This window comes from Cetorhinus maximus, chromosome 20, assembly GCF_964194155.1.
Source record: "Cetorhinus maximus chromosome 20, sCetMax3.hap1.1, whole genome shotgun sequence".
NCBI lineage: Eukaryota > Metazoa > Chordata > Chondrichthyes > Lamniformes > Cetorhinidae > Cetorhinus > Cetorhinus maximus.
This window is the reverse complement of record NC_135898.1, coordinates 8,186,766-8,200,225: the sequence shown is the minus strand read 5'-3', so window position 1 is coordinate 8,200,225 and position 13,460 is coordinate 8,186,766. Positions and strand designations below refer to the sequence as shown.

At 45.5% G+C, this 13,460-nt stretch overlaps 1 protein-coding gene across 1 annotated transcript in view; it reads right to left on the bottom strand.

The window, feature by feature from the left end:
- Positions 1-4,135, bottom strand: part of arhgap25 (Rho GTPase activating protein 25) — a 45,933-nt gene extending 41,798 nt beyond the window's left edge. Inside the window, exon 1 of the mRNA XM_078565452.1 lies at positions 3,967-4,135. Coding sequence (XP_078421578.1) covers positions 3,967-4,135 — 169 coding nt within the window. The remainder of the gene's footprint in view (positions 1-3,966) is intronic.
- Between the last annotated feature and the right edge of the window lie 9,325 nt (positions 4,136-13,460).

Genomic DNA, 13,460 nt, shown 5'->3' with positions numbered 1-13,460 from the left:
ATGGAAGGGGTCATCAACAGTGCTATCAAGCGGCACTTGCTTAGCAATAACCTGTTCACTGACACTCAGCTTGGGTTCCTCCAGGGCCACTCAGCTCCTAGCCCTAGTAAAACTGGAGTCAATGGGACTCAGGGGAAAAACTCTCCGTTGGTTGGAGTCATACCTAGCACAAAGGAAAATGGTTGTGGTTGTTGGAGGTCAGTCATCTCAGCTGCAGGACATCACTGCAGGGGTTCCTCAGGTTAGTGTCCGAGGCCCAACCACCCTCAGCTGCTTCATCAATAACCTTCCTTCCATCATAAGGTCAGAAGTGGGGATGTTCACTGAAGTTTGCACAATGCTGTGCACCATTTGCAACTCCCCAGATACTGAAGCAGTCCATGTTCAAATGCAGCACGACCTGGACAATATCCAGGTTTGGGCTGACAAGTGGCAAGTAACATTCGTGCCACAGAAGTTCAAGGCAGTGACCATCTCCAACAAGAGAGAATTCAACCATCGTCCCTTGACGTTCAATGGCATTACCATCGCTGAATCCCCCACTATCAACATCTTGGGGGTTACCATTAACCAGAAACTGAACTGAACTAGCCATATAAATACTGTGGCTACAAGAGCAGGTCAGAGGCTAGAAATCCTGTTGTGAGTAACTCACCTCCTCACTCCCCAAAGCCTGTCCACCATCTGCAAAGCACAAGTCAGGAGTGTGATGGAATATTCCCCACTTGCCTGGATGAGTGCAGCTGCCACAACACTCAAGAAGCTTGACACCATCCAGGACAAAGCAGCCCGCTTGATTGGCACCACATCCACAAACATTCACTCCCTCTACCACTGACGCACAGTAGCAGCAATGTGTACCATCTACAAGATGCACTGCAGGAATTCCCCAAGTCTCCTTAGACAGCACCTTCCAAACCCATGACCACTACCACCTAGAAGGACAAGGGCAGCAGATAGATGGGAACACCACTGCCTGGAAGTTCTCCTCCAAATCACTCACCATCCTGACTTGGAACTATATCACCGTTCCTTCACTGTAGCTGGGTTAAAATCCTGGGATTCCCTCCTTAACAGCACTGTGGGTGTACCTACACCACATGGACTGCAGCAGTTCAAGAAGGCAGCTCATTAGCATCTTCTCAAGGGCAACTAGGGATGGGCAGTAAATGCTGAACTAGCCAGTGAAGCCCACATCCCATGAATGAATGAAAAAACCATTTATACACATTGCACACCATTTCTGCTCATTCCACACTATTCTATTTGTAACATTCACATTTATACATATTACCCACCATTTCTGCTATTCCACACTATTCTGTCTGTAATGTTCATATTTGTAGTCTGGTTCTGATGCAGATGTACAACACGCAAAGAGAAATGGCACCAGAATTTCCACTGAATTTCTGCAAACAATGAGTCACCTTCTCTTTTTCTCTCTTTGACTCAACTTCCTTCTTATTATAACTAGAGCCAGATGTTACCTATTTACCCACCTTTCTACAAACACTTAACGAAGCAAAGAATGAGACAGTACAGAGGGAGACCATTCAGCCCACTGCGCCTGTGCTTCACTCCGGAGTGGAACTATCAAATTGATTCCTGTGCCCTGCTCTTTCCTCATCGCCCTCTCACTGTGTCATTTCAGGGAGTTCTCCAATTCTTCTTTCAGGAAGATCATAACAACTCACCCTGTGGACTAAATGTTTCCTCAGCTCACCTCCGCTTCTTCTTAAATTCTTGTCCTCGGGTGACTGACCCTCCTGCCATTGGAAACACTTGCTCATGATTTACTCTTTGAGACTTTGACTCTATTCTGTGCTGTGTGGGTCTTGGCCACTGATTTTCATTTTGTTAACAGAAAATGCATTTTGTCCAAACAACAACAACAACAACTTATACATAGTGCCTTTGACATAGTCAAATGTCCCAAAGTGCTTCACAGAGGAGGCATGATCAAACAACATGTGACATTGTGTAACGTAGGGATATATTGGAGCAGATGATCAAATCTTGGTCTCAAGGTAGGTTTTAGGGAGAGACCTAAAGGATAGAGGAAGAGATGTGGGGGAAGATTTAACAGAGCTTAGGATTCAGGCAGCTGTAAGCATGTCTACCAATGGTGGAGTGATACAAATGGAAGCAGACCAAGGAGGTGCACAGAGATCTGAGATTTACAGGGCTCGAGGGGGTTGTAGAGATAAGTGTGGTGGGGTTTGAAAACAAAGATGAGAATTTTAAGTTCACGGTACTGCTGGACCAGGTCAGTGAGCACAGGGGTGATAGGGATGAGGATTTGGGGTGAGTTAAGATACAGGCAGCAGATTTTTTGGATGAGCTCAAATCGATGGAAGTGAAAGATGATAAATCAGAACTCTGGAATGAGGTCCAGAATGTACCAGGCTGGCAAACAGGAGATGCAGAGGGCATGTATATGTTGGCTCCTCATTTGATGCCATTCTGCCCATTGTACTGAAGGGGATGAGGAATGGGAAGCTGACTGATTTTGCTTTCACATATCCTGTGGGGACCTTTTCCCCAACGAGCAGCCTGAGACTGGGTTAGCTCATGCTAGACAGTGCTCTGGTCTAAGGTCAGACAGTGACCTCCTTAATGCCCAGTGGCGTCTCGCTTGTGGAGTGAGTTTGTCAAAATTAACAGACAGAAAACAGCAGAGAAGGAAGTTACAATAATAAACAACAGGCCAGAAATAAGGTAATCACTAATAAATTCAATGGGAGACTCAGGAGAAACTCCTATACCCAGGGAGTGGTGAGAATGTGGACCTCACTATCACACCGAGAGGATGGCTGCATTTAAAGGGAAGCTGGGCAGACACAGGAGGGAGAAAGGAATAGAAGGACAGGGTGATAGGGTGAGATGAAATGGGGTGGGAGGCTCAAGTGGCGGGGGGCAACAGCAGCACAGAGCAGACGGGCCGAATGGTCTGTTCCTGCATTGTAAATACTCTGTAATAACAAACTGCATTGATATTGGCCCTGTAGAAACAGCACAAAAAGAGGTCATTCTGCCCTGACCTCCTGAAAGGTAGCCCCAAGCTGACGAGCAGAGAGGGTTGAGGAAATGCACAGCGGGCTGCAAGATCAGCTGAGTTCAGTTTGGTCAAAGAGCTGAGTTTTGAGGCTGTTTTGAAACGGTGGGAGTGGGGAAGTGAGCGAGAGAAAGGAATATCTTAAGTCGCAGACGCCAAGGGATTTGAAGGTGCGGGTACACACAGGGGCACAAGGAATTGCAACACCTGAAGCATTCAACGTTGGGGTTCAAAGTGAACCATTGAATGAAGAGTTCAGCATGTCCCACCATTCTCCACAAGTACACCGAGAGAATCACTGGATTCACCTGTCAGTGCACACAATGCCGAACCGCCTGATAAACTGCAACACAAGAAGTGGTTTTGAAATAGTGCCGCAGCCACTCAGGTCAATCTCTCTCCAGTTCGATTTCTTGATCCCCCCACCCCAGACATGGACAGGTGGCAAACTGACCTCGCAAGTGGGATGGGAGAGGAAGAGCCCCCACTGGACAATTGCAAACCATTGTGAGCCGCCTCTGCCCTGGGCTCTGTGTCGATGGGGGACAGCGTCTGGCTAAAAGAGAAGTGGAACAGGACATTCCGGGCAATACTCACATCCACACAAGTTGTCACCAAATGCCGGCACTTGGATCAACCGGACACTTGCACACAGCAAGCCCATGACTGACAAACAGACAGACAGATTCCTCCCCTTTTACCCCCCTCTTCTCCGCCACGCAGACCTATATTTGCCCTCTCCTTCCACAGTCCCTCACTGTGGATGGAGAGGGGAATCCCAGACTCCTGAGTGTCATTCCTTGTCTGTCCACCCAGTTTCTGAGCACCGCCCCCCACGGCCAGGCAGGTCCAGCCGGCTGGAGGTTGGAGACAGACAGGAGGCAGGATTGAGAGATCAGACTGGACAGTACCTATTCGGCCGCCGTCTTTCAGGTTAAAATCCCAAACATTCCGAGGGAGCTTCAGTGACATGCTTTCTCGCTTCTGGAAAGGCGACCTCTTGTCTTCAAGTTGCAGGCACTTGTCCTGTGTGTAGGCTGGTTCCCGATTCAGCCTCTGTAAGTGTCTGCCAACCCACATCCTTGTTCCTGTGTAACCCGACTGTGACCAGACACGAACCCAGCGTGTGCACACGAGAGGAAGGTGCCTGTTCTGCTCTGTGCTTCCGTTCATGTTTCTCAGAAAGAAATGGTTGCAGCCCAGAGCTTTACTACCCCTCCCCGGGGAATGCACACAGGGACCTGTGCAGAGCCTCCTGAAGGTGCAAATAGAGCCGAGTGGGTGTTTGTTCCACACTGCTGCAGAAAGACGACAATGACAAAGGCACTGTGTATAAGCCAAAAACAGAAATACCTGGAAAAACTCAGCAGGTCTGGCAGCATCGGCGGAGAAGAACAAAGTTGACGTTTCGAGTCCTCATGACCCTTCAACAGAACTAAGTAAAAATAGGAGAGGGGTGAAATATAAGCTGGTTCTATGTATAAGTTGTTGTTGTTGTTGTTGTTTGGACAAAATGCTCCAAGTGTGGAGCAGAGTGCACTGTGCATACACTGATCACGCAGTCCAATCCTCCACACTGGTTGGGGCCTCTGGCCTGACCCTCAGTCTAACCAGGCTAGCTTTCAGGGTAGTGTTGAAAATAAGATCCAAGATTAACCAGAGCCCAACCGTGATGCTATAATGGAGAAGAGAAGAGATCAGTGGCACCTTTATAAAAGACTCATTTAGCTGGTCAGCTTGCCATCCTATTTGAAACTGAGCTCGGTTTCTGATCCTATGTCTCCCGCATCACAAAGATCGCCCACTTCCTAATCTGTAACGTCAGCCATCTCTGCCCTTGCCTCAGCTCATCTGTTAGCAAAGGCCTCATCCATGCTATTTTCATCCCCAGTCTTGACAATTCCACTGCTTGCCTGGTCGGCTTCCCAGCTTCCTCCCTCCGTAAACTTTAGCCTATCTAAAACTCTATTATCCATGTTCGAACTCACATCAAATGCTATTCATTCATCATCCTTAGCCTGGCTGATCCCCATTGGCTCCTGATCCACCGATGACTCGGTTTTCAAATTCTCATTGTCCTCTTCAAATCCTTCTATGCCTCACTCCTCACTATCTGTCCTACAACACTACATCAGTCCTACAACACTACAACAACTCTGTTTCCTCCAATTCTGGCCTGCAACTCCTATGCTTGATCACTGATGTCCGTGCCTTCAGCTGCCTGGGCCCTGAGCTCTGGAATTGACTCCATAAACCTCTACACCTCTCGAACGCCCCTCCTCTGTTCAGACTTCCCTTCAAATCTGGCTCTTCAGTCTAACTTCCAGTCACTCGGCAAACTGTCTTCTTGCATGGCTCAGTGTCAATTTTTTCACCTGGTTATGTTCCAGGGTGCCCTAGGGTGTTCTCCTGTTGTCAAAGGTGTCAAATGAAAGCAAGGTGTTCTGGCAACACAGAGCATAGTCCTGCCAGTGGGCAGAATGAGTCCTAAGACATTTGCCAGGCATCCTGTTGCGCGTTCCACAAAGATGAGCCAGAATGTGCTCTCCATCTCTTATCCCTCCAGATCCTACAAACAGACTTCCTCCACACTGGACCAAAACAGCACCTCACAAGTGATCTCACTGGGTATGACTCATTGACATTCACTGATGTCACAGTCTCTTCACTACCATCAGCAAATAAAAATAAAGCTCAGTATCAGGCAACAAGGAAAGCTGCAATTGGATTTCATAGCGTCAGGTACCTCATACGAAAAGTTGACAGTGAATATCCTTCAATTGTAACCTGGAGTGAGTAACAGTGAGTAAGTAACAAATAAACCATTTTGATTAGATTCCAGTCTGTAACTCACTCCCAGTATCCATTATTCTATATAAATCATTCGAACCCCTCGATTAGATTCCAGTCTGTAACTCACTCCCAGTATCCATTATTCTATATATAAACCATCTGAACCCCTCGACTAAATTCCAGATCTTTACTCATGTGGCTGTTCCTCAGTGTGTTAAAACTGGGTGAGGAGGAGTGAGCTGGCTCCTCTTCTGTTCAGGCCCCTCGGTTGGTCACAACAAAGGGTTTAACATTTATTTTTCCTGTATATGCCTTTTCCAATCCAAATTTATTTATTTATTAATAAGGGGCAATCAACCCAGGTTTCCTTGAGTCAAAGAAAGAGTAAATTTATTAGTTACTAACCCCGAGAAAAAAATAATAAAGGTGCACACACACACACAAACATAACACACAAACATAACACACATATCAGAGTAAGAAAGTTAGAGTACAATAAAAGTTAAAAGAATAAACGATTAAGTCCTTTGCTTGTCCTTGAGGCTTAGCTTGTTCGGCTTTGCAGCCGCTTGAAGTTAGTTGGTTTCCTGTAGAATTCTGGAGTTGACTTGTTTGAGTCTGCATTTTGTCGAAGACACTCTTTTAGTTTGAGAGAGAGAGAGGTCTTTCCTGCTCTTTTCCAGCAGTGTTTTAGATGACTGTCATGTTTATTTCTCCTCCTGCTTTTCTTTATCATTCCGCTTGGCAGAACCAGTTTTTAAACTTTTGTTTGTATATTTTCAGAAAGAGAATTCGATGAGCATGTCTTGCCTTCATTGTTGCAGACCAACATGTCTTGATCTTTGCATCTCTGAAACTTTGGACACATTTCAAGAGATAAATTAACAGGAGATAGGGGTTATTACATCCCCCACCGGGGTTTTAATGTCCGATGAGTATTTGGCTTGTCAGCAGTTCCCATTGTCTTGATAGAACTATAGCTGATCAAAGTCCAGCACTTTGCATTTTTAATGCCTTCCTTTCAAGATTGTCCCTGTTTGAAGTGGGCCTTGACATCCCTTCCCCAGGTGTGAAATTCCATTTAATGGGTCTGCAGTGCAATTGATGCAGAAGCTTTCCAGAGAAGTGGTCAACTTTACAGTATCAGCCATCAGGTGACTTGTGGCAGCCATTTTTGACTAGTGTATTTTCTTGTATTTTATGAAAAAACAAATCTTCTTGAAACAGTTCAGTGTGTCTCTGGTTTGCTGCTGAAGTCATAGGTAGCTCTCACACTCCCAGTTTCCTGTTGTCATGACAATTGTGAGCCCAGACAGTATTGGTAGGCTGTTGGCCCAGGGACACCCGTGATCTATGAGGTTCTCTTGTACTTAAGCAATGTGCATTCACAAGTGTGTTGTTGAGAGTGTTTGCTGTTGCAGATCAGGTACAGGAAATACAGGAACCCTGAATGATGTTTATCTGGTCTAGTTGTACATGGGTCAAATCTGACTCATTTCCACATGTGAATTGATCAACTGAGCCACTGCAGCATTGTAAAAGTATATATTGTTAAAGGACATTGATTGTATGAGATAGTAAACACCAATGTATGATAGCTTCTCATTAAATTCTCATTTAACAGCCTTTTCCTAGGTAGTAGCATCAAAGTGGAGAGGTGGGGTTGATTCAGGGAAAGGAGACAAGTGTTTTGGATCTAGCATTCTTCTTCTGGCCTTAAAAAAAATAGTCTGATTAAAAATTCTATCCCAGCCTAATTGGTGGGCAGTAACACAGTGTTCATTCCGTGGTCAGTGTTGACACTGTTAGAAACGCAGGTCCTTTTAAGAGGAAAGCAGGACAAGCTTCAGAGCGGATTGAGAGCAGGTGATGTGCACTGAAGCCTGTATTTAAGAGTTGGGTATTTTCCCTCAGTTGTTGGGTTTGCTTCTGAACAGGGAGAGGATCCAGAAGGGAAAAGTGGAAACTGGTGTTTGTACTGAACTGCAGTGAAACAACAAAACAGTTGTAATTCACACAATGCCTTCTGCTGCTTGATTCGGTCAATGGATATTCACCTATTAAACAAGAGTCACCTCAACTGTTCTGTTGTCCATGAGGCATTCCTTCAAACATCCTTTCAGAAAGATGGAAGGAACAAAATATCATTGGTAGTAACAGTGCAATAGGAAACAGAAATCCCTAGTTTTGAAGGCAGAGGGGAGATGGTGGCATTGTGGTCTTGTCGGTGGACTAGTAATCCTGAGGGCTCAGCCTTGCACTCTGTGGACATGGGTTCAAATCTCACCATGGTGATTTGTGGAATTTAAATTCGATTAATAAATCTGGTAATCAGCAATGGTGACCATGACAACTATCATTGATTGTTGTTAAAAACTCATCCGGTTCACTAATGTCCTCCAGAAGGAAATCTGCTGTTCTTACCTGGTTTGGCCTACATGTGACTCCAGATGCACCGCAAATGTGGTTGACTTTTAACTGCCCTCTGAAATAGCCTAGCCAGGCCCTCAGTTTAAGGGAAATTAGGGATGGGCAACAAATGTTGGCCTTACCAGCGAACCCCACATCCCATGAAAGAATAGATTTTTTTTTAAAAGTATAGTAGGCTGTTTATTTCCAGTTCCATTTTGGCATCCTTCCCTTGTTTTTGAAGAACAATAGTTCTGTTGTTAAAAATGTTACCCCAGAGTTAACACTTAGCACCATCTAGTGGTGCTTTTATCGTCCAGTGTTGGAGTGCGTCCGAATTGATTGAGAGCTGTAGATCTGAAACTGGGACCTGGAGAGACTTTCTCGAGGGTCTATGAGATAATATGACAGTGCAATCAGGTGGCAGGAACTAGGTGTGGCCCTGCCCACAGGAAGTGCAGAGTTATCTGTCTCGCCTAAAAAGGGCATGCACATGGTGGAGAGAGAGCAGATTGGCACAAAAGGAGATATCTTAAAAGCATCATTAAAACACTATTTATTTTACGTGCATCACCTCCATGTAATGTAAGAGTTGTATTGTGTCATAATTAGCTGGGGAAGTGTCCACAATGATGAATCCATTTGGAAAGGGGCCTTTCAACCAAAACAGCCGGAGGACCAGTGTTTCAGACAGCTCCACTTCTCATTGAGAAAACTAATCCAGAAAAGGTTGGTGCGAAGTGACAATTCAGTGCTGCATCACTTGAATTTTCAAATCTAGGCTAAGGAAGGAAGGAGTTCCACAGTTTGGAGAGTTTGGAAAAGAAACTCCAACACTGTCAGATATAAGAGTGTGTAGCATGATTTCTTTTGCGGCTTTGGAGGATTAAGGAAGGGAAATTAAGTAAAGATACGGCCAAAGTGGCAAAATAACTTTGGGAAAGACCAAACAGGTTGCAATTGAGGGAAAGGGGTTAGGGGTTAGAGCTGAGAGAGGGATTATCTATCTTTTTCAAGCATGACAATCTATTTGACCTTGGGTTCAACCCCATATCAAGCCCTATTTCCTCACCATCACTAAGACTACGTATGTCAGAAGTTTGACAGGGCCCAGCTGAGAGGATTCCAAGCCAACTAAAATTAAGCATTTCTGATCATTGTGTCCTCAGTTCTTCTGGATTGCCCTGGTGGTGTGTGTGTTCATTCAGGGAATGCAAGTTACTGTGGCAACTTTTGACATCCATGTTGGAGTCAGGAGCTATGGATGATGATTTCTTTCCATCTCATCGCTGACCAGAAATCTTTCCCACTCTTACCACCAGCCATTAATGTGGATTTATACTTTGATACACAACCTGTGTGGGAGAGTTATGAACACATCTTCCTTCATCATCAAAGCCTGGAATGGGATTCAAACCTAGAGTTACTGGCTCAGAAACAGGGACACTACGCACTGCACCACTGGTTACCCTGAAGTCACCAAGCATGAAAAACTGAGTGGGTGGGGGGGGAGGGGTGTTTATGTTGGCCAAAGGGTGAAAACAAGTGATGCAGTGTTAATAAAGATATGCCCTGTATGAAAGCTTGGATTTTGGACACAATATTTGGTCCTAATTACTGACCACCTTTAATATTGAGCTTACCTAGAGGGTGCTAACCTGAAACCAACAGCTTCAGCGCTCAAGTGCTGATTAGATGTAATTTTCATGGAGTGGTCCATGTGGGCCTGAAGGTGTGGAGTGCACTGGCTGGCATGCCACAGGACTGAAACACAGGCCTCATAGTCCGTTGCTATGGCACTGGAGGTCCTGTTGAAGTGAAGGGATATCCTGTACCATCAGTGGAGACAGGAAGCCACCTTGCCCTTCTCTCCTGCTGCTCTGCCTGGACCCATGTCCTCCTCCCATCCCTTGCCCAGACCAAGGGGGAAGCCCTGATAGGATGCCCAAGAACAAACACACACAGTTTCTGCCGCTCACTCTGATATGGTGTTTTGTAAGGTGGAGAAGCACAGCACTGACTCTTTTAAGCTGAAGCCCTCAGAAAATTTCTAGAATAAATGTTGCCTCAACCTGGAAGTCCAAAGCAGCACAGCAAGTTTTTTGGATGTGATTCAGGGGTCCTCTTCACAGCTCCAGCACCAATGACCATGAACTCGGGAATATCCTGTGAACGAGCGCTTCAAATTGACAATAAATTAACACCCTCTGGTCACAGTGGCCAACGTGGGAGTAAACATGGTGTTGAGGTGCAAGTCACCAAACTTTTAGGTAACAATCAGCTAACGAGCTTCCCGATGGCCATCCCTCACGCTGGCTTAAACTCCTTTATCATGATGGCATCTCGCACTAAACAGGGGGCTAAGGTCATGCTCCAGCTCAAGACCCCATCTTAGCCATCTCTTTGGCACCTCAAATATTTGGTCAAAATCACGCTTCTCATCGCGAGCACATTGCTGAAAGCAACATTGGAAAACAATATTAAGGCTGTTAAAAATTGTGCTTTTTTACCAAAAAGCTTTTGATTACGACTTATAAAAATATGAGATGCAAAAGAGAAGCATTCCACTGACAGTCAAAATCATCCAACTGGGTCATGAAGAGTTGACTTATTTTCCAATTGGCTGTGGGAAGCTTTGTATGGACCTGTTGTAAGATCAACAGCAGGAATGTGGGAGCTGTTGTGGTACACATTTAACTGGGGGTGGTTATGTGCTCTGCTGACATCACAAGAGGGGAAATGATGCAATGTATCATGTGATTTAGACTCAGTTTGTTCTGAGGAAGCTCCCAGCTCAGACATGTGTACAGGATCTCCAACTGTGTCATGTTGCAACCAACTTCTCAAACCCTAAATAAATAAACCTATGGTTTTTTGTGTTAGCCAATCCCTTCTGTGTAGTTGCTTCCTTGACATTTACCTACTAGGCAAATTCAAGGAGGAGAAAACGTTGGCGTCTTCTGCCAATGCAAAATGGCCACCACCACCTGGCTGCGCACGTGTACTTGACTGCGCACATGCAGAAAACCATTGACATCATTGGCCGGACTTGTCCGCAGCAACAGCCGCTTCTTTAACTTGTCCTGTGTAAGGCTTTTGATCCCAGACAAGCCAGATCAGAAGCAAATGCCCAATTTGACATGAAAAGCTAAATAGTGCAGTCATGGATTATTGGGACTATCAGTGACATGGCACCGACACAACACGAGCTTGCCATTGCTGATAACATCCACTCATGAAAACTTGAGTTGAAATTTGTAATTGTTTTGTGCAGGTTACATTTCTCATGGTTTCTAATATATCAGTCCAGGTCCAACCAAACCAATATATCAATTGGGGCAGAAAGGAGTGCAAGGATTATCTGCATGCTATAAAGAGAAAGAGGTGCATAATTGTCCATCTAAGGTGATTCATACCACAATTTGGGACAGCCTCTTTGACCAAAATAAGGTTGGATGGAATATACACCGTGGCAAATGAATGGACTTCTTATGTGTCAAGAAGCTAAGCTGTCTTGATGAATTGGTGTTTTAAATGGAAAGTCATGTCAATCGGTGTGGCCATAATCTCTGTTCTGATCTCTGTCACTCACAGTGGCATCACGGAGTTGAAGCGATACAACTGCGTGGGGACCGCAAACAGAGCCAGAAGAGGAGCACAACCGGAGGAGCAGGTGGGCAAAGGCAAGTCATGTGATGCCACCTCCAGGAATCCGCCCACACGGTTTGCAACTCAGACTGAGTGGCAGCAGCCGTGTGACTGGAGCAAACGTCCAGCGAGGCTAGCCACTGACAGAGGCCGAGATGATCAGACACCAGGGCTGCAACAAGTGCAGTGTCGGTGTGGGGGTAAAAGACATAAACACCGTCACACCGCACATAAAACATCATCATAGACCTCCTGTCCAGAAGCCTGTGTGCGGCTCTCAATTAAATAATGATGGTCATGCAAATAACCAGAAAAGAAATGAGCACAGCCCTCACCCACCGCTCCCCTTCCCTGTGTTTCACTGCAGCACGGCAGTCAGTGAGTGGCCTAGGGACGATCCTGCAGTGAGCGTTTGCATCGTTAGTGACCACAAAATAAAAACACTGGACATAAACACACTTAAAGTTATTTTGGACTTGAAACGTGAACTCTGTTTCTCTCTCTCCACGGACGCTGCCAGACTTGCTGAATTTTTCCAGCATTTCCTGTTTTTATTTCAGGTTTCCAGCATCCGCAGTATTTTGGTTTCCTAAAAGCATCTGGTACCAGACAGTGGACAGAGCAGCTAGAAACTGGAATATCTGTTCTACAACTGGATGAACGGCCAGCCGACAGTCAGGCCATGAATCAAACACACTACCTCTTTCCATTGTGTAGATCCTGAACCCAGATCCCAAACAGAAAATCGGTGGAAACCCTCAAACTTTCCTTTACATTCAACACCGATGTAATCTTTCTACAGTAAACGATCATGTCCAAATTTAAGAGGAAAATACCAACTGAGGGAAATCTGAAACAAAAGGAGAGATGTTCAAAAAGACAAGGGGAGCAGACACATGGGGAACACCACCACCTGGAAGTTCCCCTCCAAGTCACTCGCCATCCTGACTTGGAAATATATCGCCGTTCCTTCATTGTCACTGGGTCAAAATCCTGGAACTCCCTCCCTAACAGCACTGTGGGTGTACCTACACCACATGGACTACAGCGGTTCAAAAAGGCAGCTCACCACCACCTTCTCAAGGGCAATTAGGGATGGGCAATACAGGCCTAGCCAGCGAAGCCCGCATTCTGTGAACAAATAAATTTTAAAAAGTGAATGGACAAGTTAAAGACATGCAATGTGAAACTGCCAAATACACTAGTTTCTCATTCAGGATGTCTTGCACCCATTGGACTAATTTTAATCCCCTCTCCCAAAGTCCATTCTACATCATCCTTGCCAGCTTTCAAACAAAAAACTCAGTGCACATGTGTTACTGACAAGGCCAGCATTTAATGGCAAACCCTCGATGCACTGAGAATGTGGGACTGTGTCATATTAGACCACTGCACTCTCTGGCAGTTTGAGAGAATGGAGTAGCTTGACAGGCTACATGAAAGAGTCAAGTTCATGGCTCTGGGACCCGAGTCACAGAGGGCAGACTGCATAAATGTGGCAGGTTTGCTTCCCTGAAGGACATTAGTGAACCAATTGGGTTTTGAAGGCAAGATA